At 45.5% G+C, this 27,340-nt stretch overlaps 1 protein-coding gene across 2 annotated transcripts; it reads left to right on the top strand.

The window, feature by feature from the left end:
* Positions 1-131: 131 nt before the first annotated feature.
* LOC307202841 (uncharacterized protein) lies at positions 132-25,561 on the top strand. Of its 2 annotated transcripts, XM_079953140.1 has the most exons (12): positions 132-164; positions 8,474-12,354; positions 13,555-13,613; positions 16,089-16,249; positions 17,934-18,067; positions 19,844-19,902; positions 20,645-20,781; positions 20,883-21,007; positions 21,538-21,596; positions 21,975-22,129; positions 22,532-22,641; positions 24,250-25,561. In XM_079953140.1, the coding sequence occupies exons 2-12, from the start codon at positions 8,491-8,493 to the stop codon at positions 24,592-24,594; spliced, it is 5,208 nt and encodes a 1,735-aa protein (XP_079809266.1). In that variant the 5' UTR covers positions 132-164; positions 8,474-8,490; the 3' UTR covers positions 24,595-25,561. The 2 variants fall into 2 exon arrangements, with proteins under 2 accessions (XP_079809266.1, XP_079809267.1); XM_079953141.1 differs by lacking the exons at positions 132-164; positions 8,474-12,354; positions 13,555-13,613 and having other exon boundaries at positions 15,991-16,249.
* The last annotated feature ends 1,779 nt before the right edge of the window (positions 25,562-27,340 follow it).

Genomic DNA, 27,340 nt, shown 5'->3' with positions numbered 1-27,340 from the left:
TCCTGCAAAAAGGTGTTAATTGGGCTTGCAACCTGAAGCAGGCACTGGGTTTCTGGGAAATCTCAGTCTCCGCCCCTCCAGGGGTAAATGCAATAACAGGAGGCGCGGAGGAGCAGGCTGGGGGTGCAAGTCTTCGTTTCTGTGCTTAGATTAGTTCCTTGCAGGTAAGAAAACGGCGGCGGTGTTTTCTGTGAAATGGGTCGAGGGGAGCGAGCAGGCGACCTGGTTTGCTCTAGCCCTGTCTCAAGAACTCCCTCTTCCCAATCTGCTCCCCCTTCTAATAATAACTATAATAAATGAAGGACGATGATGGCCTGCAGTTTAATGCTGTGCTGTCGTTGGAGCAGTATTGAACTGGGCTGAATTGCCCTTATCTTTTTAACAGGGGGGTGGTGGTAGAGGAATATTCTAAGTCGGTGAACAAGCTGGCAGACGCAAACTCCTTGCCACGCCTGTAAGGCTGCCCAGAGAGATGGTCCAGAGAGATGCAGCTTCTACAAATCGCGAGGTAAGGAGTGCGAGGTTCAAATCTCCCACTCAGCTGGGTAAAGGCGTGTTGAAAATTTGCTTCTTGGCCTAACCTACCTCACAGGGTTGTTGAGAACTGAGGAAGGAGGACGAGCACCATCTGGACATGGCGTCTTGAGCTTTTTTGGAAGACTTGTTGTGGTTGTTTAGTCGTTTAGTCGTGTCCAACTCTTTGTGACCCCCTGGACCAGAGCATGCCAGGCACTCCTGTCTTCCACTGCTTCCCGCAGTTTGGTCAAACTTATGCTGGTAGCTTCGAGAACACTGTCCCACCATCTTGTCCTCTGTCGTCCCCTTCTCCTTGTGTCCTCCATCTTTCCCAGTATCAGGGTCTTTTCCAGGGAGTCTTCTCTTCTTATGAGGTGGCCAAAGTCTTGGAGCCTCAGCTTCACGATCTGTCCTTCTAGTGAGCACTCAGGGCTGATTTCCTTAAGAATGGAGAGGTTTGATCTTCTTGCAGTCCATGGGACTCTCAAGAGTCTCCTCCAGCACCATACTGTCTTTGTCCATCGAGTTTTCTTGGCAGGGATACTGGAATGGCTTGCCGGTTCCTGCTCCAGCTGGATAATGTTTGGTCAAAACTCTCCACTATGACCTGTCCATCTTGGGTGGCTCTGCACAGCATAGCTCATAGCTTCTCTGAGTTATTCAAGCCCGTTTGCCACAGCAAGGCAGTGATCCATGAAGAGAAGACTGGAGCACACCAAAACATACCTGGCGGCTCTTCCTCCTCCATTAAAGGTTAGGGCCCGCACTTGCCTTGCAATTGTTGTAGAAAAATTTGTGGTTGGCTTTTGCAGAGCAGGCCTTTGTTCTTTTCTCTCCTCCTCTAAAAAAAAAGGGGGGGGGCTCTGTTGCAACAGGAAAATAAAGATCTTCTTGGCTTTCCTTCTGCTGGTTCCTGCCTCCACCCATTCTTTCACCCATCACGGACTTAGGGGACTCCGAGTCCCGTGGGGAGTTGGGCAGCAAAAGCCAACCTCAGTTGTTTCTACATCAATTCCTAGGGCAATGAATGCCAAGCTTCGAAAGCCTTGATGCATCTCCTGCTCCCCATCTCTTCACCTTCTTCCTTCTCTCCAACTTTTGTTTGCTATAGGTTGGTTTGTGAGCAACAATGTTCTAACTTGGAGGCGATATCTAAATGCATTTGGACTACAACTGCCATCAGGTTCTGTTGCCAGGATCAGTGGTCTGGGATGATGGGATTTGCAGGAGGGCACCACGTTGGCCACCCCTGCCAAAGATGGGACATCTGGGCCCGAGATATGTTGGGCTCCCGTCATCCTTGACCATTGTTCTTGCTGATGGCAGGATCTGGTAACATCTGGAGGGCAAGGGTTGAGGCTGGCCTGCCATAAGGGGCTTTAAGGCTGGGTACAGAGTGTTGGCTGGATGGGATCCTTTGTGTGAAAGGGGAAATGGGGAATTCGGATGAGGGCAACACACACACACACACACACACGTGTGAAGGCACTTCCTTGCATAAGCAAAAGGGGGGACAAAAAATATTGAGTCTAATTTTTGCACAAACTTTGTACTATCCCATAAATTTGTGTATGGACTGTACCAGCTTAAGTCTGTATTTGCATGATTTTGTGTGCTTGTATGCAGGGTTGGATTAACCAGTAAGCGAAATAAGCACATGGTTAGGGCATCAAGGGAATGGAAACACTCCAGAAATTTTCCATTGCCAGATTTACCATGGACTAGATGGTGCAGCTGAACAAAAATAAACATTATTTATAGAAATATAAACTTTATTTTCCATTGCTTCATTTTGAAAAATAAAATTTTATTTTATGATTTATTATTGTTCATATTTTGACTTTGATATCTGTGGGCCCCCCCAATCTTTTAAGTACAGGCAGGCATAGGCAAACTCGGCCCTTCAGATGTTTTGGGACTACAACTCCCATCATCCCTAGCTAACAGGATCAGTGGTCAGGGATGATGGGAATTGTAGTCCCAAAACATCTGGAGGGCCGAGTTTGCCTATGCCTAACATAGGGCCTCTAAAGCAGTGTTTCCCAACCTTGTGCCTCCAGCTGTTTTTGAACTACAACTCCCATCATCCCTGACTAGCAAGACCAGTGGCAAGGGATGATGGGAATTGTAGTCCAAAAACAGCTGGAGGCACCACTGCTTTAGAGCAGTGTTTCCCAACCTTGTGCCTCCAGCTGTTTTTGGACTACAATTCCCATCATCCCTTGCCACTGGTCTTGCTAGTCAGGGATGATGGGAGTTGTAGTTCAAAAACAGCTGGAGGCACAAGGTTGGGAAACACTGCTCTAAAGGTCTTCATCCAGCCCTGCCTCTATGCCCTAAATAAATTCTGCCAGGGGTGAGCCCTACTCTAGCCTTTTGCCTTCCTATGTGTAGGGAGTCTCCCCCCCCCCGCCCCAGTTTTGTCAGTCTGCAGGGTGCTTCCAAGGCAGCAAAGGCAGAGACACATCGAACAGTGCTTTAGTATTTGTATTGCGCTTATTCAAGTTTCTGAAAGTGCCACACAAGCTTTGTTCTGGCTGCCATCCTGCCAACAGCTCTAATGATTATCCTTCTCCTGACTCCATATTGTAGATGGAGGGATCTGAGGCTGAGAGCAGCTTTCTTCAAAGAGCTCCTGGTGGACAGCAGATTTGAGCCAGGGAATTCTGATTCTTAGGTCAGGCGTTTTATTCATTTTAAAAAAATAAAAATTAATTTTCCAAAATTTGACATTTACAATAGTCAAACAACCAAAACGAAAAGAGAATTCAATAAATTCCCATGGACTTCCCGCCTCCCTTTTGTGGGTTCTTATGTTAACATGCCCCCCCCCCCATTTTCTCTATTAATACAATTCTATTAAATCTCCATTATAACCATAGCCCAATGTTCAATTCCAAGTATCATTCCAATCCTACTGATAATTTTAATGGTTTACTATGATTTTAAAGATAAATTATGTATTTTCCCCGTTCCTTATTAAAATTTTGGTCTTCCTGATTCCTAATTCTTCCAGTCATTTTTGTTATTTTGGCATAGTCCATCAATTTAATCTGCCATTCTTCTCTGGTAGGGGCTCTGTTTTCCCTGGGCAGCTGTGGGCACATACATAAATAGTCTCTTCTGGTTCCTTGGTATTTTGGCACCTAGAATTCTTAGAAGAAAAGCTTCAGGTTTTGTTTTTTTTAGAAAAAGTTATTTTAAACATTTTTTTCCAGTTCATTATTATCATCTCCCAAAATTCTTTTACTACCTTACAAGTCCACGACTTGTGGTAAAAGGTGCCTTTTTTTCTTCTTACATTCCCAGCATGTATTTGACCTTGCTTTATACATTTTAGCTAATTTGCTAGGGGTTAAATACGAGCGATACATCATTCTTATATAGATAGATAGATAGATAGATAGATAGATAATACTTTATTTGGCTATAAGCCCACAAGGTAAAACAAATCAACAAATAAAATAGCATTTTACAATCTAAAACATCAACTAAAATATTTCAATGCATAATCTCCTTCACATTACTTACAATCTCTAGATGTACCGTATTATGGCCTTGAAGATAGGGGTTAAATACGAGCGATACATCATTCTTATATAATTTTCTTTCAGAGTATAACATACTGTAAACTTTAAATTCCAGTTCCATAACTTCTCCCATGCTGCAAGTTGTATATTATATCCAAAGTCTCTTGCCCAGTGTATCATAACTGATTTGACCTGTTCGACTTTCGCATGCCGTTCTAATACTAATTTATACATTTTAGAAAGCAATTTAGTCCTATTTTCTAACAGCTCTTTTTCAAATTTAGAGGTTTCATTAGAAAAGCCTTTCTTTTTGTCCATCTTAAAGATATCATTAAGCTGATGGTATTGTAACTGATAAGTTAATAGTCCTCTTATATCTTCCAACCTCTTTAATTTTAATTCATGTTCTACTTCATTAATAATTCTTTATCAGTTGCCCAATCAGTTCTCTCTCTCTTTTAAGGGAGATATCACCTCCAGTGGGGAAGCCACCATGGTGTTTTTTGTTCTAATAAGGTCAGGTGTTTTAAACAGTGCATCATGTCAGCTTTTCATTAGGTAGCTAACTAGAAATGGCTGGCATCCATTTGCCTCATCTTCAAATAGTGTGATTAATAAAGCATGATTTGGTGCCAATGCCATTAGTGCATATAGAATGGAAGTAGTCTGATGGGGGAACTGTGGTCTTGCAGAGAGTTAATCCCTCTCATTGAGGGATGTTTAGATCAGGGGTCAGCAAACCTTTTCCGCAGGGGGCCGGTCCACTGTCCTTCAGACCTTATGGAGGGCCAGACTATCTATCTATCTATCTATCTATCTATCTATCTATCTATCTATCTATCTATCTATCTATCTATCATCTATCTATATCTATCTATCTATCATCTATCTATCATCTATCTGTATCTATCTATCTATCTATCTATCTATCTATCTATCTATCTATCTATCATCTATCTATCATCTATATCTATCATCTCTATCTATCTCTATCTATCTCTATCTCTAATCTCTATCTATATCTATCTATCTATCTATCATCTATCTATCATCTATCTATCATCTATCTATATCTATCTATATCTATCTATCATCTATCTATCTATCTATCTATCTATCTATCTCTATCTATCTATCTCTATCTATCTATATCTATCTATCTATCTATCTATCTATCTATCTATCTATCATCTATCTATCATCTATCTATCATCTATCTATCATCTATCTATCATCTATCTCTATCTATCTCTATCTATCTCTATCTATCTCTATCTATCTCTATCTATCTCTAATCTCTATCTATCTCTAATCTCTATCTATCTATATCTATCTATCTATCTATCTATCTATCTATCTCTATCTATCTATCTATCTATCTATCTATCTATCTATCTATCTATCTATCTCTATCTATCTATCTATCTCTATATCTATCTATCTATCTATCTATCTATCTATCTATCATCTATCTATCATCTATCTATCATCTATCTATCATCTATCTATCTCTATCTCTATCTCTATCTCTATCTCTATCTCTATCTATCTCTATCTGTCTCTATCTATCTCTAATCTCTATATCTATCTATCTATCTATCTATCTATCTATCTATGAATTCCTATGCACACTGTGAGAGGGGCAAGTAGTCCTCCTCCCCACCCCAGCGGTGGCCCCCTTCTCTGTTTCCTGCCAGCCTCATTCGCCAAAGGACTGGTGTCAGTGGCGCGAAATGGGCTTCCTCCCTGCTTAGAGGAAGAAATAATACTAATAATACTAATAATACTAATAATACTAATAATACTAATAATACTAATAATACTAATAATAATTTATTATTTATACCCCGCCCATCTGGCTGAGTTTCCCCAGCCACTCTGGGCGGCTCCCAATCAAGTGTTAAAAACAGTACAGCGTTAAATATTAAAAACTTCCCTAAACAAGGCTGCCTTCAGATGTCTTTTAAAGATAGGATAGCTGCTTATTTCCTTCACATCTGAAGGGAGGGTGTTCCACAGGGCGGGCGCCACTACCGAGAAGGCCCTCTGTCTGGTTCCCTGTAACCTCACTTCTTGTAGTGGGGGAACCTCCAGAAGGCCCTCGGTGCTGGATCTCAGCATCCGGGCAGAACGATGGCGGTGGAGATGCTCCTTCAGGTATACAGGACTGAGGCCGTGCTGTGCTTACCTTCTCAGGGGCTGCTGCCGCCACCACCACCGCTGCTGCTTCTTCTTTTCATGAAGCAGGTAGACAGAGTGAGCTTGTCTGCTCCGATTTCTGGCCCACAGGAGCACCAGGGTGGTGACGGCGATGGGAGGAAGAGGCCGAGTGGCGGTGGCTCTGCCAATCAAATGCCATGCCTGGTTTACCTCAGCTCAGCACGGGGATGTCTCTGCCAATCAAATGCCACTGAGGTAAACCAGGTGCAGCGTTTGATTGACAGAGCCGCCGCCGCTCAGCCTCTTCCTCCCGTTGCCATCGCCAGGAGTCTCGTCTTCGCGATGGGTTCTGGCTTTGCGGTGCGGGCCGGGTTTAGGACCCAGGTGGGCCTGATCCTGCCTGGGGGCCATAGTTTGCCAACCCCTGGTTTAGAGTAAATAGTAGCTGAGGGCCCACCCTACAACTTTAATGGCTTGCTCATGGTAGCATGTGGGCAAGCCCTCAGAATGCAAGTCTAGAACGGTGTTTCCCAAACTTGGGTCTTCAGCTGCTTTTGGACTACAACTCCCATCATTCCTAGCTAGCAGGACCAGTGGTCAGGGATGATGGGAACTGTAGTCTCAAGGCAGCTGGAGACTCAAGTTTGGGAAACAGGGGTCTAGAAGAACTTGAGGAGGTAGTTGTAATATCTTGTGATGAGGAAGAACTGTTCCTTGAAGCCTTGTTGTATCTTCAGCAGTATGTGGTAGGGATGGGGAAACAGGATAGGCGGTGGGGGAGCTCAGGACCCAATCCGTTGGCCTGTATTGTTGTTTCCAGTCTCCTCAGGCAGCCCCTTCCCCTAAGTACACCTCAGTTGCTTTGAAGAGGTCCTTTGCCTCTGGGTCTTGGTGTGAGCTGAGGGGTAGCCTTCCCCTGCCAACCCTAGTGCCTTCGAGATCGTTTGGATGGCAACCAATGGCAGCTGTCATCCAAAACATCTGGGGGGCACTAGGGTTGGGGGAAAAGCTGCTTAAAGGGGAGTTGGGTGTCCTGCACAGAGTCAGATCATCCATCCATCTCACTTAGCATGATCTATACCATCTGACAGTAGCTGGGATTTTAGATGGGGGTCTCTCCTAGCCCTACCTGCAATGCTGGGGATTGGACCTTCTTCATGCAAAGTAGATGCTCTATCACCCATTCCCCAAGTGTGCTATGGCCTTGGCTGTCACTTCATGTTTGTGGGTGTGCAATTTAGATTGGGGAAAACTAGGCGGGTCTCATTGGGTCAGGGGTGGGCAACTTGTGGCTCTCCAGATGTTGTTGGGTTGCAGCTCCCATCTTCTCTGATCGCTGACCATGCTGGCTGGGTTTGGTGGGAGTCCAGCAAAATCTGGAGGGCCAGAGGGAGCTGTCTTATTCCAACCTTGCACTTTAGTATGTGCTTAGTAGCAATGGGTGACCAGGAATTGCATGTAGGCGAGTGAGCAGGCTGGCACAGCATGGACAGAGCATTGCATCCATCCTCTGTGCTTTGCATAGAAATCAAATGGGCTTCTAGAAGAGGGAAGTCCTCTTCTGTTCAGACTAGTATTTTTTTAATCTATCCTGCCTTTCTTCCAAGGAGCCCAAGGCAGCATATATGTGGTTCTCCCTTCACTCCCCATTTTAGCATCACAACCCCTGAGAGGTAAGTTGGACTGGGAGACAGTGACTGGTTTGAGGTCACCTAGTGAGCTTCATGGTTGAGTGGGGGTTTGAACCATTGTCTCCTAGGTTCTAATCCAGTGCTATAACCCAGGATTTCCAAAACTTGGATCTCTTAGCTCTTTTTGGACTACAATTCCCATCATCCCTGACCACTGGTCTTGGTGACTAGGGATAATCGGAGTTGAGTTTCCAGCTGTTTTTGAACTACAAGTTTGGGAAACCCTACTCTAACCACTGCTCAACACTGGCTTTTATGAGTGGGCAGGGCTGGTGTCCTAAGGGACACTTCACACAATTTACCCCATATTCTAAAATGATGGGGAATGTGCTTTAAAAATCCATTTTAAAGAGCCTTTTTTCCATGGAGCACAGGTGTTGCTGCCAACCAAAGTAAGGTGAATGGTCAGCAGAGAGACTTCTCAGTGATGGCACCCATCTGCAGAATCCCTTGCATGGCTGGTGCTGTTCTGGCTACATAATGTGAATCCTTATTAGCCTATAGCATTTATAATTTAGGAGAACTACTGTTCTCATACTTTTATTTCTGTTTAAATAAATCATCTCTTCCTTCCAGTTCACAGCCAAGCAACCATGATGGGGTTTTTTATGATAAGTCAAACAACAGGACCACCTGGTGGCAAACTGGCCCCTTCCGGAAGCTCAAGTAAAGCCAGGAGAACATCGTCATGCTTTAATTTGGGTTTGGCAACAACTGCCCAAAGACAGACATGGCAAACTGTCTTGTCCATCATTCCTCTTCTTTTTGCCAGCACTGCTGCTTATAACGAAAGCTATTTAGCTGCGACTTACCAGACTCCACCTGGCACAAAACCAGGGTCTTCAGATTCCTTGCCTTTCCAGAACGTTACTGATGGGCAGCAGTTGACTAGGCAAGACTTGCAAGATTGGTCTGACAGTGGCCAACCACGTTTTCCTGCTACAGGGAGAGATCTGTATACTGCAAACTTATTAGCCAGCACAGCTGGCACTGTTGACTGGTCCTTTGTTGCAAATACCCAATGGGATTCAAATAATGTCTCTGGAAATACGGAATTAAACTTTAGTGAGCAAGGACCCCTGAGTGTTGACTCCACTGTCTTGAAGATGGACGAGAACAGTTCTAATGTTCTGGACCTTGCAACTTCACTCGCGCCTGATTCTACAAGCATTTCTCTTAAGCTTGCTTCTAAAGGGATTGAGCAGCTAGAAATTACCACGGCACCTCTGTCTCTCATATCACAAGCAGTAGGAACCGAAAAAATGGAGACTGCTTACACCATAAGGGTAACTCCTACATTGTCCCTAATATTGCCTCTTCTAGACACGAGCAGCTCCTTGCCGTTGGATCCAAATACAACACACCAGTCTGCACCTGCTTTCCAAAATACTGCTGCTACTGATCAGCCAACTGCTGCTGACACTGTGATCTTAACTTCAAGAAGCCCACTTGCTCTGGAACACATCACCAGGGATGCGCAGGGACTACATGAAACGTTGTTGTCTTCAACCGAAATGATCTACAAAACCAGTATAAGTAGGATAATGTCTGAATATGCTGGCATAGCTACTTCTACACATAGGGACTTCCTCAGTGAGCAGTACAGGAAGAAAGAAGGGTCCTACCTAACATCTGTAGGTTATGAGACACTGCATACCAGTCGTCAAGATTCGATGACCTCTTCTGTTGGAACAACTTCTCCTGGAACCACTAATATAAGGATGAAATTTCTCCACCCAAGCAGTTGGCATGCATCCCATAGTTCTCTGGCTCCCACGCTGCATACTCCTGCCAATACCTTGCCTGGTTCTTCTTCACAGTCTTCTGGTGCAAGTTCACACAAGGCTGACTCTGAGCCAAAAATTGTGTCCAATGGCCAGAAACTTGATACCACTGAATCATTGAGTAAAGAGCCCCCTGCAGCTGTTCCTGTAACTTTGTCCCAGTCTTCCCTCTGGCCCTCACTTAGTCATTCAAAAGAAGCTTTGCCAGCTGTTACTTTACCCGCTTTTACAACTTTGGCAGGCTCCACAGGCTCTAGAAAGTCCAGAGGGTTTCCCACTCTGCAGCAGCTTGAACTCCTAAGCACTGGCTTTTCTCCACATAGACCTATCCCCATGACTACAGAGTCTCCTTTTGTGTTTTCACTGTCGGCTGCCACGGATGGAGCCCATGTCAATCCAGAGAACTACACTGAGGTCCCTCTGAATTCTGTCTTCCCTTATTGGGAGGGTAAGGGCACAATCCCCCCCATCCATAGCTTACCATCTACAGCTGCTCTGACTAGCTCTTCAAGCCAACCAACCATGACAGGATCCACCATGAACAGGTCCCCATGGTCCAAAGCTAGAAATCCTACTTTACCTGTTTCTCATAGTTTGACAGCAGAGTCTTCTGCTGATGTGGCTCATGGCAGTGTTAACAAGCTGGCTTGGGAGACTACTACACATATTCCTCATTCATCAGCAGATGGGGAGGCAGCGTTCAGCCTTTCTCTTGCCGCTATGTCACTCAGCCTTGACACTCATGCAGCAACTGGCCTGTCTGTTGGATCCCAGAGTTCTCGGATGAAAGAGCAGGTCACATCTCTGCCGCTATCTCCTAGTACTACTGAAGAGGACTCTTTAGCCACTGTTGGGGTGATAAGCACTTCTGCAGGCGAAGAAGCTAGGCTGGAATTTAAGGAAGATAACTCTCCTGTACCACAGGAGCTTATTGGTTTCAATGAGGCCTCTACACATGGCACCATCTCAAACAGCAAAAGTGGCATGACCAGCTTTGGCATTAGTTCCCCACCCTGGCAAGCTTCAAGTTCTTCACTTGGCACATTGCATGCTGGGGATGCTGAAACAGGATATAACGTTGGTCCACTGGAAGGTGTAACCAACACTGCTAGTTACAGGGAGCCCCATAAAATAACTGCTGCTGCTCAACTGATGCCTATGTTCTCCTCGGAGGTCCCACTGATGGCTTCAGGAGGTACTCCAGCTGAAGACTTGGTCTTTAGCTTAACTTCTGCAGAGTCCCCAGTTCAGCTGACAGATGAGCACCATGCTTTGCCCAGGAGGAGGAGTGGATCGATGCCAACCCCTTCTCCAAATTCTACCTCTCTTGCCACATTGAGGGTTGTGCTGAAGTCCAAGGAGCCTTCTGAGCGAGAGACTCTAACAGTGTCCTCGACCACAAAGATGGCTAATGATTCCACTGTGCACACATTTACAGCAAGAAGTGACACTATGCGCCTCTCTAGCCCATACCTAGAAACAGCAGAGGCTACCCTGCCAAATAGAGATGTTTCTGATGGTACGGTACATGTTGATCTCTCTACAGGAGATGCTACAACCAGGTCTGCAGCAGAATTTCTCAGTGTGACTTCCCAGGGATGGAAACTTGCCATTCCAATGTCATCTCATGCCACAGCTTCACATGGAAACATAACAGAATCAGGAAGATTTTTGGTCATTCCAACCCGTGGGTCTGTATCTACAAGCTTTATCTCAATGGGCTCCTCTAGGAGCAGCATTCCTGAGTCAATTTTGAAGATAAATGATGAGGCTACTGAGGGCCCAATGAGCTGGTGGAAAGAGCAGGGGACACCTACCGACACAATGCTGCCTGTTGTGTCCAGTGCAGAAGCATGGACACATGATTTGAAAGCCATCACTTCTTCTCAAACAGCAGCTAACACTACAGATACAACCACACTTTTGCCTACAAGGGCCTCTGAGGTTGACTTCAATGTCTCTGCTGTAGCAACTACACTGGGGACCATACTAGGATACAAGATCACAGATGGCTTTACTGCAGCTGTCCCACAAGTAGTTAGCACAATGGCTTTGCACATTGGCAGCTCAGGGTATGAAAATTCCACTGCCTCTCAAGGCCCTGCATATCTGTCTCTCCCAGAGACCACATCTACCCAGGCTGTCCCTGTGTCATCTGTTACAACAGATCTGCCGACTAGCCCAAGAATTCTTCCTGGTGAGTTGTCAAGAGCAGCTTGCAGGAATGCCTCTTGTACAGTGAGCACCATCCCAGCATCTTTCACTCCGTCTCAAGGTGCATCAACTCAGATTCCCACTACTACCCAAGCACTCATGACTAGAAAGCTTTTAGTTACTCTACTGGGGTCAACAGATGCCATGAAGAATGGGGCCAGTGCAGTTCTTGGCACCAAGAAGACCAGCCCTGAGCATCTGATAAGCACAACTACACAAATGGTGTCTGGAAACCAAGACAACAACACTCCAAAGCAGCCAGTGTCAAAGTTCGAGGCTCCAGCACTGAGCCAGTTCACCAGGAAGGAGAGTTTGACCTGGAGAACATCTACGCCACCTGTTCTGGCTGTGCATAATCTGCCTCTGCAGTTCCGTCTCATTGGAATTGATTATGAAGAATCCTTGCAGAACAAGTCCTCTCAAAGCTACAAGAAGCTGGAGAAAGAAGTAAAGTTGACCGTAAGTATTCTAGACAATGGTTTCAAAAAACACACACCACCACACCTATTTAACAGACTTTGGATCAGATTTTGGTGCACTTTTGACATTATCACTGTGGTAATCTACCCTTCCACCACTTTGTCCCACAGGATTGTTGGTGGTGGGCCCTCTATCCATGGGTGAGGCCAACTCTAGGAGTCCGTACTATTATTTTTATCCCTCTTGAGTCAATTACTTGTACAGTTGTACAGCAGATCTGCAACTTACGTGCATTTAACTTGCGCCCACTCAGCTTTATGCTCTTGGCAATTACCGTATTTTTCGTCCCGTAGGACGCTCCGTCCCATAGGACGCACCTAGTTTTTTTGGGGGGAAATAAAGGAAATTTCCCCCCTTTATTTCCCCCCCAAAACCAGGTTGGGGAAACCAAACCAGGTCGGGGAACAGCGGGATGGCGGCTCTGCGCCTCCCCGCTGTCCCGCGAGCTTGTGGGGCTGGCCGATGTCTGCCCAAAGTGCGGGGCGCTCTGCTTCAGCATGCCCCATGCTCCGTGCAGCAGGCTGCTATCCGCAGCCTAGGGAGCCCTGCGGGAACTCCCGCAAGGCTCCCCAGGCTGCGGATGTGTGCGCGGGGCGCTCTGCCGGGTGGCAGGCTGCTATCTGCAGCCTAGGGAGCCCTGCGGGAACTCCCGCAGAGCTCCCCAGGCTTGCTGATAGCTTCCTGAAGCCTGGAGAGCGAGAGGGGTCGGTGTGCACCGACCCCTCTCGCTCTCCAAGCTTCAGCGAAAGCCTGTATTTGCCCCATAGGACGCACACAGATTTCCCCTTCATTTTTGGAGGGGGGGAGTGCGTCCTATAGGGCGAAAAATACAGTAATTTTTTAAAAGAGGGCCAGAAAGCCTACTGTACAACTATAACATCTACACTTGTTGCTCTTCTCTCTTTGTGCTCTGGCTCTTCTGAAACTGGCAAGTGGCCCCTGGAAAATTGCCTAGGAGGGAATGTCCCCCTTGGACTGAAAAAGGTTCTCCATCCCTGCAGTTAAGGCGAAAACAGCATCGTTATGTATCTGGTCCAATTTGTCTCTTGCTGTCCTGGAAGAGCAAACACTGAGCTTCATCTCCATCTGCATATTTGTTCTGTGGGAACTCTGCATTCTAAATGTTCTTCTAGGCAAACAGTCCCTGCACAAATAAGCATCTTTGTGTTCTGCTTTCAGTTAAACAAGATGCTATCTACCTATGAGACCTTTCTTCAAGCAAACATTCTCCGTTTCTTGTAAGTTACTCTTTATCGACCGCACTGTTGTGTTTCCAGAGAGAAAAAGGTTGGCCTGTTCAGAAAGTACCTGGCTTTCATTTCTTGAGCATTATCACACATCACTTAGCTGTGAACTTAGGATTCACCTTCAATATAGAAAAAGGCCTTTTTTTGAGGTGCACTTCAAGCTGAGAGAAAGAGAGAACTAATTTATTCCTCATTCATGTTTCTTGGTGTAACTTGACCTACACTCTTCAGCAGGTCACTGCTATACATTTCAAGCCGTAGCCTAGCCTACCACTTTAAACACCCGCAGCTTCCCACAAAGAATCCTGGGAATCCATTTGTTAAGAGTGCTGTGAAATGTTCAGAGACCCTCTTCCCCTCATTGAGTTACAATTCCAAGAGGTTCCTGGGAAGAGGGTGTTAAGTTGTGGGCGAACATAGCAGACGACACAGCGATTTCTCCAGAGCAGCTCTTTATTTGTAAGCTGGACAGAACTGAACAGCAAACAGCTCAGCCGGCCTGCTTTTATAGGCAGCCGGCTGTCAACACTGTAGCAACAACAACCCAGGGTTTCCCGCCTAAAATAACTGACGTGGACCTGAGTGAAAACTATCTACAGTATCCCCCTGCTGGCCCAGGGTGAGAACTTCAGTACATAACAGAGGGCTTGATTGATACGCCACTCTAGGAACTGCAACTTGGCAAGGGGAAGAGGGATCTGCTAACCACTCTCAACGCCCATAACAAACGACAGTTCCCAGAATTCTTTGGGGGAGGGGGAAATCACAACTGTATTAAGTAATACCGTATTTTTCGCCCTACAGGACGCACCGTCCCATAAGGCGCACCTAGTTTTTTTGGGGGGAAATGAAGGGAAAAAAATTATTCCCCCCCCCCAGGCACGGGGCTGGGGCGGGGGAGGCCCGAGCTTCCCCCGCCCCAGCCCCCAAACAGGCAGCTCTCTGCAAGCCGTGGGAGCCCAGCGCTGGCTCCCGCTGCTTGCGGAGAGGTCCGTGAGGCCTGGACGCACTGAGCTCAGCGCACGCAGGCTTCTGCATGCAGGCAACTCTCCACAAGCAGCGGGAGCGCTCCCGCTGCTTGCGGAGAGGTCCGCGAAGCCTGCAGAGCGAGAGAGGTCAGTGCGCACCGACCCCTCTCGCTCTCCAGGCTTCAGCGAAAGCCTGCATTCGCCCCATAGGACGCACACACATTTCCCCTTCATTTTTGGAGGGGAAAAAGTGCGTCCTATAGGGCGAAAAATACGGTACATTATTGCTTTGAGTGTATAGTGCAGGTGGGTCTTCACCACCAGTGCGCCTGTGAATTACCGCCAAATACCATTGGGTGGCTTGAAAATGCGAGTGGCACCAAGACATGGAGTATCTGAACCAGACTTTCTCACCCAGATACTGCTGGATTGCACCTCCAGTCAGCCTTGACCATTGCCCACATTGGCTTGGCTGATGGGAGCTGCAGTTCAAAACATCTGGAGGGGCACCAGATCTAAACAGAGGAGGACGAATGGAGGAGACCCATGCCTACAAGCTCCATCCTAGCCAACACACATTCAATGGGGAAGTCTCAATCTTCTCATTCAGTTGATCAGGCATAGAGTTCTCCCCAAAGTTAAGGAGCCTGCATAATGGGAAGAGTCTATATGTACATAACAGAATCAGATAAGTGCTGGAAGTGCAAAGAGGTGGAGGGAACATTCATATGTGCTGGACATGTAAAAAGGTAAAAGAGTATAGGAAAATGATTTATAATGAATTGAAAAAAAATGTTTAAAATTACTTCCTCCCTCCCCAAAACAGAGTCCTTTCTGTTGGGAATAACCCAAACTGAAATTCCCAGGTGTCAGAAAAGGTTAGTTATGCATGCCACTACTGCGACCTGTGTTTTGTTAGTCCAAAAATGGAAAATAAGCGAGGTCCCAATTAAAGAATAATGGCAGCTTAAGCTGACAGAATATGCGCAACTTGCAGACTTAACATATAGAATAAGAGAACAAGAACATACGTTTAGAGAAATATATGAAAAAAATTGTGTACACTTGAAAACATTGGCAGCATTAAGATAAATTCAACAGTGTAAACAAGTTTTGATGGATGGAATACTGAATGGTTTAGTTTTTGTAAAATGTGCAGGAGTTTATGATATGCAAAATGAACTATGGAAAGAGAAGAATGGAAGTCATTGATACTTTAAGGATGTTTAAATGAGTATTTTAATGGGAACATTCCAGGGCCCATTTCCTCCTGGCATTCTGAGAATGCATGGAGGCCAAACCTTTGCTCTCCAAGTAGAGTTTAAAATGGTTAGTCATAGCACGTCATCCCAAACTTGCTTTTCTAGGAACAAGGGATCATATTGATCAATTTGATGGCACTCCAGAGACTGGTGGATTCTTTCCTCCTTGCAATGGGGTTATGCTAGGAGGTCTACTAGAGGTGGCCAAATACATCATGGTTCCGGCTTCTCCACAGGAATGGCTCTGTGATCGCTGAGGCTGTGGCTGTGTTCCAGGCTGGAGGCCCTGTTCCCACACCCTCGGACATCATCCGTACAATTGTCACAGAGGTGGAGAGGCGGGAAATGGACACCTTCTTTGGCTGGAGGGTGGATCTGAAATCTCTTCAGTCAAAAGGTGAGCTCTGTTGGAATATCTGAAAGCCATCATAAAGACAAGGAGGATCTGGAAGTTGCAACAGCTATGATCGCTGCAGCCAGACTAGTCATAGCAAGAAACTGGAAATGTGATAAAGCATTTGACGTCTTACAATGGAATAAAACTATATGGAATGTAGCATAGTTGACACAACCTGTGTATTATATAGATGAGTAATTGAAGGACGTGTAGCAAATGAATTTACTGGGGGGGGGGGAATAGTAATTGTTGAATATTGGAACAACTACAGTATGTTCAGCCTTATATTAACAGTATGAGGCCAGTTTACTTGTAAGATAGCTGTATACCATATTTGCCCACTCAAGCGCTTTGATATGTTACCTGTGCACTGTAATACTTGCTTTGCAAGTATTTTAGTTGTGTGCATGGTCTCTCTTTTACACTCACAATGTTGCAAAATTTAGGCAGTGGTACCCACTTATGTGGAGACAAAGGATTGACAGACACAGCAATTTGGAGAAAAAGGTGAAGTTTATTGCTGAGCAATAATAGACCCAGTTGGAATCCTTTCCAAAAGACTGGGACCCCAAAGAATTCGAGTTCAGGAGTTATATACCTGAGTGCAGCATCACAGATAATGAGACAATCACGAACGCCAGCGAAAAATAACCAATGAGCGCGCATTCTGCCATGCTCTTGACCGTGCGCAGAGTACAACTCCCAACTTCTGCTTTCCTTTGTCTGTACAGTCTGACCTTTTCCCTAGTTGATGGAACAGGGAATTGAAACTTCGGCTAGGAGGGGATCTCCTGACGATAACTCCCCCGTGCATCTGTTCATGTAGGGGTATTGTGGTCAGCCCTTCCTGTTTCGTGTACAATTTTAGTCTGGACTAGAGGGAGAGAGTTGTACCAGTGTCTTCTGATTATAGCTTTCTCTAGGGTGCAAGAAAGCACTGGGGGAAAGGTCCATCTCTGAACTTGCGGTTTCAAGCAATTTGCTGTTAGACTAGGCAAAGCTTTTATGATTCAAAAGGATTATAAAAATCACTGTAAAACTCTGGTTGTATGTGAGCATATGTGAATATATTGATAACTGATAACTGATTATATGAATAACTGATTATATGAAAAGCCTAAGGATAATAATCCTCTAGGGTCCTGCTTCAACAACAGCCCTGCAGGGTAGATTTTGTTGGGAGAGTGCCTGCCCAAGGTCAGCTCTGTGACTGAGTAGAGGGTTTGAACCCAGGTCTCTACTCCAGTTTTCTCTCTAAACACACACACACACACACACACTTGCTGTCTCAAGATCAACTGTCTATACTATATATTTAAAGAAGATGAATAAATGAGTAAATTTGGTTAATTTGGATATGCAGAAGATATTAAAAATAAATTTAAGGAGCCGCAGAAAGAGGGGGAAGGAAGTCAAATTTTAAAATGTCAACATGATTGTAAAATTAGTGAAATGTATAAAAATTAGTGAAATGTATAAACCTGAAATGTATATTTTTTTAAAAAAATCAACTGTCTATACAGCAGTAATAGCAGTCAGTTGATAAGCTAGAGGAGGGAGGGAGGAAGAAAGAAAGCATGTTCCTTTTTCTATTAATAATTATAAAACAAATAAAAAACATGAGAAATAAAAGCAATTATTATTAATTGCTATGTCCCTTGAATGTTAACTGTATCTCCACTAGGGTTCAGCTTGAAAAACATAGAACCAGAGAAGCTGGCTATATCATTCACTGTTCTGGGGCTGGGATCTTCAGCATGGCATGATGAACTTGATGGCATGATGAACTTGGAAGATATGGGAAAGCTAAGACGCAAGGTAATTTGGAGGTGAAAGGCCCTTTGGCTTCAGGTGTGGGAGACTTAACGTCTGGAAGATGCTGTCCTTTTTGTGAGTTGGTTGCAATAATTCTCTTTTTACCTTTCTCATTCTTACAGCTAAATCAGATGTAGTTTGGTGGCTGTAGCAGTGTAGCCTAATCTTTTAAGAGTGGCTGACACATCCTGCTTAAGCTTATTGGTGCTGGTGACAACTCCTTACTTAGAAAACTGACCCCCCCGTTACCCACAATAGCTCTCAACCCTGGTTTTAGTGAATTGCAAGCCACCTAAGAATACCAGATGGGAGCAAAAGGCAGGAAAAAAGAGTGCAGGATAAAAGGAAGGTATAGATTGCAGATAATAATGAAGTTTTGTAAGCAGTGCTTTGGGTTGCTTGGCATCTGTGGTGTTGAAGAAGCCCGGAAGTCATGTCTAAAGCAGTGATGGGAAACCTGCAGTCCCAAAAGTTAGGAGGATCACAGCTTCCATCATCCCTGACCATCAAACAGGCTGTCTGGGGCCAATGGGAGCTGGGGGTCGAAACATAATCTCTTGGGCACCTGCTCCTGATCTAGAGGGAAGTACATAGCTGACCTTTAAAGCCCTAAATGGCCTCGGTCCTGTATACCTGAAGGAGCGTCTCCACCCCCATCATCCAGCCTGGACACTAAGGTCCAGCTCCGAGGGCCTTCCGGCAGTTCCCTCGCTGCGAGAAGTGAGGTTACAGGGAACCAGGCAGAGGGCCTTCTTGGTAGTGGCTCCTGCCCTGTGGAACACCCTCCCAGCAGATGTCAAGGCAATAAGCAACTATTTTACTTTTAAAAGCCAACTGAAGGCAGCCCTGTTTAGGGAAGTTTTTAATGTTTGATGCTGTGTTGTTTTTAATATTCGGTTGGAAGCCGCCCAGAGTGGCTGGGGAAGCTCGGCCACATGGGCGGGGTATAAATAAATTATTAATATTATTATTAATTAATGGCATGCCACCATAGAGGAGGCCCCCTCTGACTGGCAGCTGCCTAACCTCCACAAGTGGCAGCATCTGAGAAGGCCTTCAAATGGATGAATGGGCAAGTTCACCTGGAGTCAGGTGCTGCTTTTACATACCATGGTCAGGTCTTGCCCTCATTAGGAAGCAAAGGAGGACGTGGCTGGAATGGCTTTGGGAAGATTCCTGTCTTATCTCTTTGTGGGTCCCAAGTGCCTTCAGAACCCTGTGTCTGCTCTTTCCCCTTATTCCTGCTTCAGTCAGCACCTTGTTCTCATCTCTTGTTACTTGCCCTGTTCCCGCTCCTGTTAATTCCCGAATCTCTGCTTGTTCCTCCTCCATTTCATGCTTCCTTACACATTCCCACTTTCTCCCCATTCTCCCTTACTTAGTGGGTGGGATCCATACCCAATGGATCTCTCATCCCACCGTTATCCTCTGCTGGGCTGAGCAGTGCTGCATCCTCAGCAAGGCTCCCCCCCGCTTTATCCTTTCCAGTCCAACTGGCTCACCTTCCAGCTGAACCACCAACGCTGTGGCACATTGAAGAGGAATCTCCCCCAAGCTCTGCTCACAGGGTTCTTGTGGCCTCATCTTCCCTTGTTTGCCATAGAAACCCTAAGCTCTGCTAAGCATGAGACTCTTAATCTCAGGATTAATCTCATGGATTCAAACCTTCCAACTCTACAATTCTATGATTCTGTCCGGCGGTGATGGCTCCAGCTTTGAGGTTTAACATCTGCATGCTGATGAATTCTGAGTAAGAACAACATTGACTTTTGTCTGTAGGTGTTCCTGTTGCTTGGAACTCGGTACACAGTCCAGAATATCTCTCTTAATCAAGTTGGGTATGTACATGGGTTAATCTTTAGGGGCTGGGCAGTGGTGCTGTTGGGCAGCTTACAAGCGTCGGCTTCTGTTTTGTGTCCTAGTGGGAAGGATCCACTCTTGAAGAAGGTAAATCTGTGGTCATGGCATCTCCTATACTAGATTTGTACTGGCTCAAGCAAACAGTTTGTATCTCAGCAAAGCTTTATAATGGGGAAAGGGGAACCTGCGGTCTTCAGTGTTGGACTACAACTCCCAACTCCCGACTTTCAGGCCAGCATAGCCAATGGTTGGGACTTGTAGTCTGGCAATATTTTGGATGCTTTCACAGGTTCCTCTTCCATACTTTATAATCTGAACCCTAGAAAGTGCTGGTGTATACTTTTTGAGCTGGAGGTATGAGCTATCTAGTACCTAAATGCCTAGGCTGGTCAAAGCTGGATAACCTTCTCTTGGTTGTAGTCTTGGTATGTATTGATGGAACCTTTGGACTTGACTAGGAATAAAATGCTTTTCACCAGTAACTTGTTGTTTGAGCAGGACCTCAAAGACCTCTATGATTGGGTGCCTGATCAAAACCAATCCCAAGTGTTAAAACAGTCAATGTTTTTCAACATGTTTGGCTAGGTGCCTGCTTAATAATAATTTTATTATTTATACCCCACCCATCTGGCTGGGTTCCTTAGGGTGTATTGTAGCACCACTTGGGGGCAGGGATACTCTCTTATGTGCACAGGGTAACACAACTTCTGTTGCTTGCAGATATAGCCAAGGTGGTGTCAATATAAATGGAGATGTCTATATTGATACCAGTGCTCATGTGGACATTGACTGGGCTCTAAAAGCACTGATGGGGCTTAGAAACTACTCTGTGGACCTCACGTCTCTCTCCATCAATGGTCAGTAGCCACTCTCCTTCTGGCTTGCTTTTAGGGATGATGATGGGCAGTAGGTGGGAAGCTTAATTCTCTGCTCCTAACCCCATGCTTTCTGCTTACAGGGTCACGCCTAAGTCTCCAGGTCTTTCCAGTGTCTTTCTTGGTAACCAACAGGATATTCAATGAGAGAATGATGGATCGTTCTTCTATAGAGCATCAGAACATTGCTAAGGATATCTCTGATGTGGTAGGCATGAGATGTTAATACTAAATGTTAATGGTTGGTAGGGTCTCTAATATAAGGACAGGGGATCTCCAGCCCATAAGCTGGATGTGGCCCTTCAGACCTCTCTGTCTGGCCCTTCAACTCTCACTAGCCCCATTCCATCCTGCCCTCTAAAGACACATTCCAGATAGGTAAAAGCACTTGAACTGCTGCTCTAACAACAGCAAGGGATGTAAGATGGAATTGCTTGAAGGAGCAGGAAACCACTGGATGATGAAAAGGGATGCAACTGGCCGTCTATGGGACGGGGACGTATTGAGGATATTCAAGCAGAGATGAGGCTGGCAAGGCCACAAAAGGCTCAAAGGGCAAAGCAAGGTGTTTGTGCAGGATCTTGCTGCTTGCAGGAAGTCAATGAAGGAATTTAAGCTTTATGATTTCCTAGGATTTTGAGTAATGATTCGCAGAGCAAGTGACCAATTGTAAACATCTATTATTATTATTATTATTATTATTATTATTATTATTATTATTATTATTTATTATTCCAGCTAACACATATTCTGGGGAAGTACAAAAACCTCCTGCAAGTGGCAATCCGAGACATCACGTAAGTAATTCTGTCTTGATTTTCACTTGCTCTAATACAGACTAGGCACTGAAAGCTGAAACTCGCAGGTGAGTCTTTTTTTCATTTGCAAAACCTGCACAACCTTTTTAACCTAGGTAAACTGAACTTGTTTTTTAAAGGCTAAGCTTATCTCTTTTAAAACCAAGGTGACTCTGCCACTAGCTGCACCTCTTATTGTGTGAAGCCAAATATATTAGTGGGCTTTTCTTTTTACCCCTTCTCCGCAATTGTAAGTTTGCCTGGTCTGCCCTTTCTTCACAACTGGGAATTTAGCCAAGTTTCTACACTAGGATAGTGTTGAAAACTCGGTTCCTACAGGTTCCTATCCTTAAGCCTATCTCTTTGTCCTGACTGCAGCGGTGGATCCCTGATATGTCATGGAGATGTGATATTCCAGCACCCAGCTCCAACAAGCAAGGATGTCCTACAGACTCTCGCTCTTTCAGTTGGCCCAAAGGATTATCTGGACTCCTCAGATCTCCAAGTGGACCCATTCTCCTTTACTGTAGCAGGTATGCCTGTATAAGTTTCAGAAAGGGGCCTTAAAGAGAAAACATTGCAGTAATTTAATCTTGAGGTTACCATAACATAGACAATAGTAGTTAGGCTATCCTCATCCAGATAGGGGCATAGCTGGGCCACCAGCCGAAGCTGATGGAAGGCACTCCTGAGGCTACCTGAGCCTCAAGTGAGAGCAAAGGATCCAGGAGTTACCCCCAAGCTACAAACCTGCTCCTTCAAAGGAACTGTAACCCCATCTGAAACTGGACCAATAAAGCACTTCTGAATTATAATCTGCTTTCTCCCCCTGCAATTAGCAGTGGGTGGTGGATGATGAACTTCTTAGATGAACTTCTAGGAACCATCTAACTCGATGATTCTGTGACTTCTCTTAATTTTAAATATTTATTTAGGTGATGGGCTGGAGCCTCCTGTTATACATCGAGGTGTCCCTGGCTATGTGGTAGCCATCATTGTGATCTGTGTCCTTGCAATAGTTACTCTTCCTATCCTGGCTCTGCTGGTAAGAATCTCATTTGAACCATACAATCATTCTTTTTGCATTGCTCTTGCCCCCTGTAAGGGTTCTGGCTTTGTCTTGCCCTAGATCAGCATTTCCCAAACTTGGGTCTCCATCCAGCTGGTTTTGGACCACAACTCCCATCATCCCCAAGTAGCAGGACCCCAGTGGTCAGGGATGATGGGAACTGTAGTTCACAACAGCTGGAGACTCTAGTTTATGAAACACTATCCTAGTTAAAGAGCATCTCCCTCCCTGCGCCCCAATCAGAACCAGGGTGACAATGTCCAGTGGGTCAAGGCAGATCCTGCTATTCAGTTTTTCCCTTAGGCAGCTGACCTGATGGCAGTTAGAATGCCCACCAAGCCAGGTGGGAGCTTGATGGAGTTCCCCTCCTCCCTCACCCACGTCAGGAATCACATTTTATATCACAAAATGTTTTTGATTGTTTCCTTCTGAGTCTGGCATGTAGAAGGCAAAGTGTGCTGAAAATAAGGTTCTTGAGCAAACTGCAAGACAGAGGTGCAGAACCTGATATGGACAGAGGGCCAGATCTTTTTCTCCTCTGTGCCTCGCTGGCCAGTGCCACCCACCTGATACACGCGTGGTGCTGTGGTCTAAACCACTGAGCCTCTTGGGCTTGCTAATCGGAAGGTCGGCGGTTCGAATCTGCGCAATGGGTGAGCTCCTGTTGCTCTGTCCCAGCTCCTGCCAACCTAGCAGTTCAAAAGCACACCAGTGCAAGTAGATAAATAGGTACTGCTCCAGCAGGAAGGTAAACAGTGTTTCTGTGCACTCTGGTTTCTGTCACGGTGTCCTGTTGTGCCAGAAGTGGTTTAGTCATGCTCGCCACATGACCTGGAAACCTGTCTGTGGACAAACACCGGCTCCTTTGGCCTGAAAGCAAGATGAGCACTGCACTCCATAGTCACCTTGGACTGGACTTAACCATCCAAGGGTCCTTTACCTTTTAGCTTTACCCACCTGTCAGTCACCTGATGGCACAGGGACATCCGGTGATGATCACCAAGACTTCAGAGCACAGCACAGGCCTATCTGCTGGTGGGCCATCACTTGAATCCTGCCTTCTGCAGGGATTGGCCATGCAAGGCTGGGAGACCTGTGGCTGTCCTCTCACCATCAGTCCCAGCCAGTGTGGTCAATGGTCCAGGGACAAGAGATGTAGTTCAGCAACATCTTGGGGAGCACCCAACAGGCCCCCCTGGTCTACAGGCAGAATGTGGTTTGGTAAAGCACTAAAGGCTTAATCTTGTATTAGGCGAGATCGTCAGATGATCCTATGATGTAGGAATGATGTACATCTTTGGTAGGGACATGCCTGCTTCAGACTTCTGGAAGCAGCTTTCTTTTGTACTATGACCAGCCTATTCCATTCAGCGCCACTTAGTTTGGAAGTCTGGGTGGCTCAGTTGGTTGGAGCATGGTGCTGATAATGCAAGGTTGCAGGTTTGATCCCTATATGAGACAGCTGCATATTCCTGCATTGCGGGGGTTTGGACCAGGGTCCCTTCCAACTTTACAGTTCTATTATTCTAACTGGCAACTTGCTAGGCTACAGTCCCTTAACCGGCTCTACTAACTTCTCCTAAGCGAAAGGTGCGTGGCCGGAGAGACAAGATTATTATCAACAGGTGGCGTGACCATGAAACATTCGTGGAGACATTTGAACTAGATAACCCAGGATTCTACCCAACTCCGGATGAGGTATACTCCAGACTGTCAGAACATATGGAAAAATGTGAGTGTGCAGCCAGCTCTAAAAAACTTGAAAGTTCCCCAAACTGGCCTTTGAAGAATCTAGAAATCTTTGGTATTTTGGTTATATGGCACTACATGCCTTGGATTTTTAAAATTTTTATTTTGGCAGCGGGAGAAGGGACAAGGGCTTCTGCCATGAAAAAACTTCCTTGTGCTTGGCCAAAGCACAACATCTGAATTAGCAATGTGCTGATAACTGAATATACTAACCAAGGCACTGTCTTTCCTTTTTATGAGCAGAGTACATCAGGCTTTCATGCTTCTGAGTAAAAACAAAATAATTTGTGAAGACACACTATCTTGATGTAGCTTAGATTTTTAAATTCTAGCAGATTACAAATGTTGAAATAGTGATGGGGGATTTCAGTGCGTCCAGCATTGAAAGTCTCCCAGTTCACGGGCTTCTGGAGTTGACAGCGATCTGTTTTGCCTTTTGTCCACAGGATGGTGCCAGATGCTCTTAGTCTTCTACACAATCACTCGACTAGAAGAATCAAAGGCTTGGGATGAAGATGGGATGTTTTCATAACATCTGAGTTGGGGCCTTTTTGTCTGCTGATGTGATACCAAACGGTGTCTGAGCCAGAGCGGCAGAGGATGCAGGAAGGTGTCGACCGGTGACTGGTCATAAGAAGAAATGCAAATACTGATCTCAATGCAAAATTTCTGCATAGTGTCTTGATTAGAATTGGGAAGGGGGATGTGGAAGCAACGAAACTTTTTTTAAAAAGAGGGGAGTGTGTAATGGCTTCCCTTTGTAAATTCCACATTTGATTTACTGGGCATCTCTTTAAAACTAGAAGTGAGGTTTTAATGCCAGGAAAGGCAAATGGTCCAGAACGAGAGTGCAAGGCAGTAGCTGGTTGTGTTCTGTAGCTTTGAGGAAGGGTGGCCCCAGAACTTAAGCACACAGGTCAAAAGGTTTATTATACCTTTCCCTTGTGCCCGTGCTTGAGGCCTTCATTGTAAAGTTCTCTCCTCCCAAACCAGCAAAGCAGTCTCGTATTTTTTTTATGAGTAAGCTGATCTTTTATGTATGTCTTTAAACCATTTCTTATTACTTTGTATGTTTAGGGCATAGAAGCTAGTTTCTGTTAGTTTTTCCTGATTGGATGTTTACTGTTCCTGACCAGATCTTGGTGGGATAAGAACTCAAGGTGTGTTGGGGTGGGGGTAGGCCGATTTGGGGTGGGGGCAGATAGAGCCCTGGGTATATCTGATGGTAACAGTCTCTCTTGAACAACCTGCAGAATTGGAAGCTCTGAACACATCCCTCTTTTTTGAGAGTATGTGCCTCTTTGCTGCTATTCCTCCAAATTTGTGCAGAACCCAGGTGGTTTCTATAGCATGAGGAATTTGAGAGGCGCTTTTAGTTCAATTTTCTAGCTAGGATGTCACAAGGGTGAAACTGATACAGACTGCCAGTGAACTTGTTATAACATGCATTTCAGCAGCCCAGCTTAGGATCCAAAAGATTTTATTTGTAGGTGCACTAATTTCCAGGTGAGATCTTTAGCTTCAGTTTTGCTACTGCAGGAATCTGGTTCTTTCAGTAGCTTTGAGGAAGATGTCTATCCCTGGCTTCACACGTTTGCTAATGGAGGTGTCTTATGTCTGTATTTTTTGAATGTCTCGTTTAAACTGGGAGTGGGGTTGGACTCCAACTCCCATCAGCCTGAGCCAGCATTGCCAATGGTTGGGGATGATGGGAGATGTAGTCTATCCATATCTGGAGGGCCACAGGTTCCCTGCCTCTGGTTTAAAAGGTCCCTCCTGAGGAAACGCAGTATCTTTTGCTCACATTGCCTTTCCAAGGGAGCATCAGTTTTTACCTCATTTTGGCTTTTATCCCTGGCAAATGGTTTTCCCCTCCAAATCACTTGGCAGAAGTGCCTTTCTTTTAAAGTAATTAAGTTGAACCTGCTTAGTAAACACAATATACTTCCTCCCCTCTCCCCTCGGGCTCATTGCCATTATTTCCAAAGAATGATATTATGTATTAAAATATAGTTCTGAATAAACTGTAACAGCTTTTTTTTTTTGAAGCCTGTCTTGGAAAAGTCTTTGTGGGGTATGTTGGGAGAGAATCCTGCTCAAAATGCTGGAGTGTTGCTGCTAGTGTGGATACGAAACACTGCTGAACTAGATGCAGCAGTGGTGTGGGATTAAAGCAGCTTCATATGTTCATAATATTTCCCCCCCCCCCTATTGGTAGAAGCTCCATAAGAAGGCACCATGCTGACTACACCATAGCAGTGGCGTAGCGTGGGTTGTCAGCACCCGGGGCAAGGCAAGTAATTTGCGCCCCCTAACCCATGGATTTGCGCCCCCTAACCTGTGGATTTGCGCCCCCTAACCCTACCCCTAACCCTAACCCCCAGATGTTGCGCCTGGTGCAGCCGGCCCCCCTGCACCCCCCACGCTACGCCACTGCACCATAGCTTTTCTTTAGGAAATAGCAAAAATAAGCAGGTTACTTAAGATTCTTCTGAAAGCCTTTAAAATGAGAATAAAACAAGAGAACACATAATGTGTAACTCCTGGGATCCCTGACCATTGGCTGCCCTTGCTGAGACTGAATTGGGAGACTGTACCAACTGGAGGCCACAGGTTTCCCAACCCTGCTCTAGTTTTCACTTGCATCAGCCAGCAATAAATCACAGCTTGCGAGTTGGAGTTAACCCTTTATTATCTAAAACATGATCGATATAGGAGTGTCAGGCCTAATGCGCACAGCAACTCCTCTCCAGTAGCTCTTGCCCTGACGAAAGGTAAAAAAGGTAAAGGACCCCTGGACGGTTAAGTCCAGTGAAAGGCAACTACAGTGGTACCTCGGGTTACAGATGCTTCAGGTTATGTGATTTTGGGTTGCGCACTGCGCCGAACCTAGAAGTACCAGAATGGGTTACTTCCGGGTTTCGGT

This window comes from Podarcis cretensis (assembly GCF_951804945.1).
Source record: "Podarcis cretensis genome assembly, chromosome: 14".
Lineage (NCBI taxonomy): Eukaryota > Metazoa > Chordata > Lepidosauria > Squamata > Lacertidae > Podarcis > Podarcis cretensis.
This window is presented reverse-complemented; position numbering and strand designations above follow the sequence as displayed.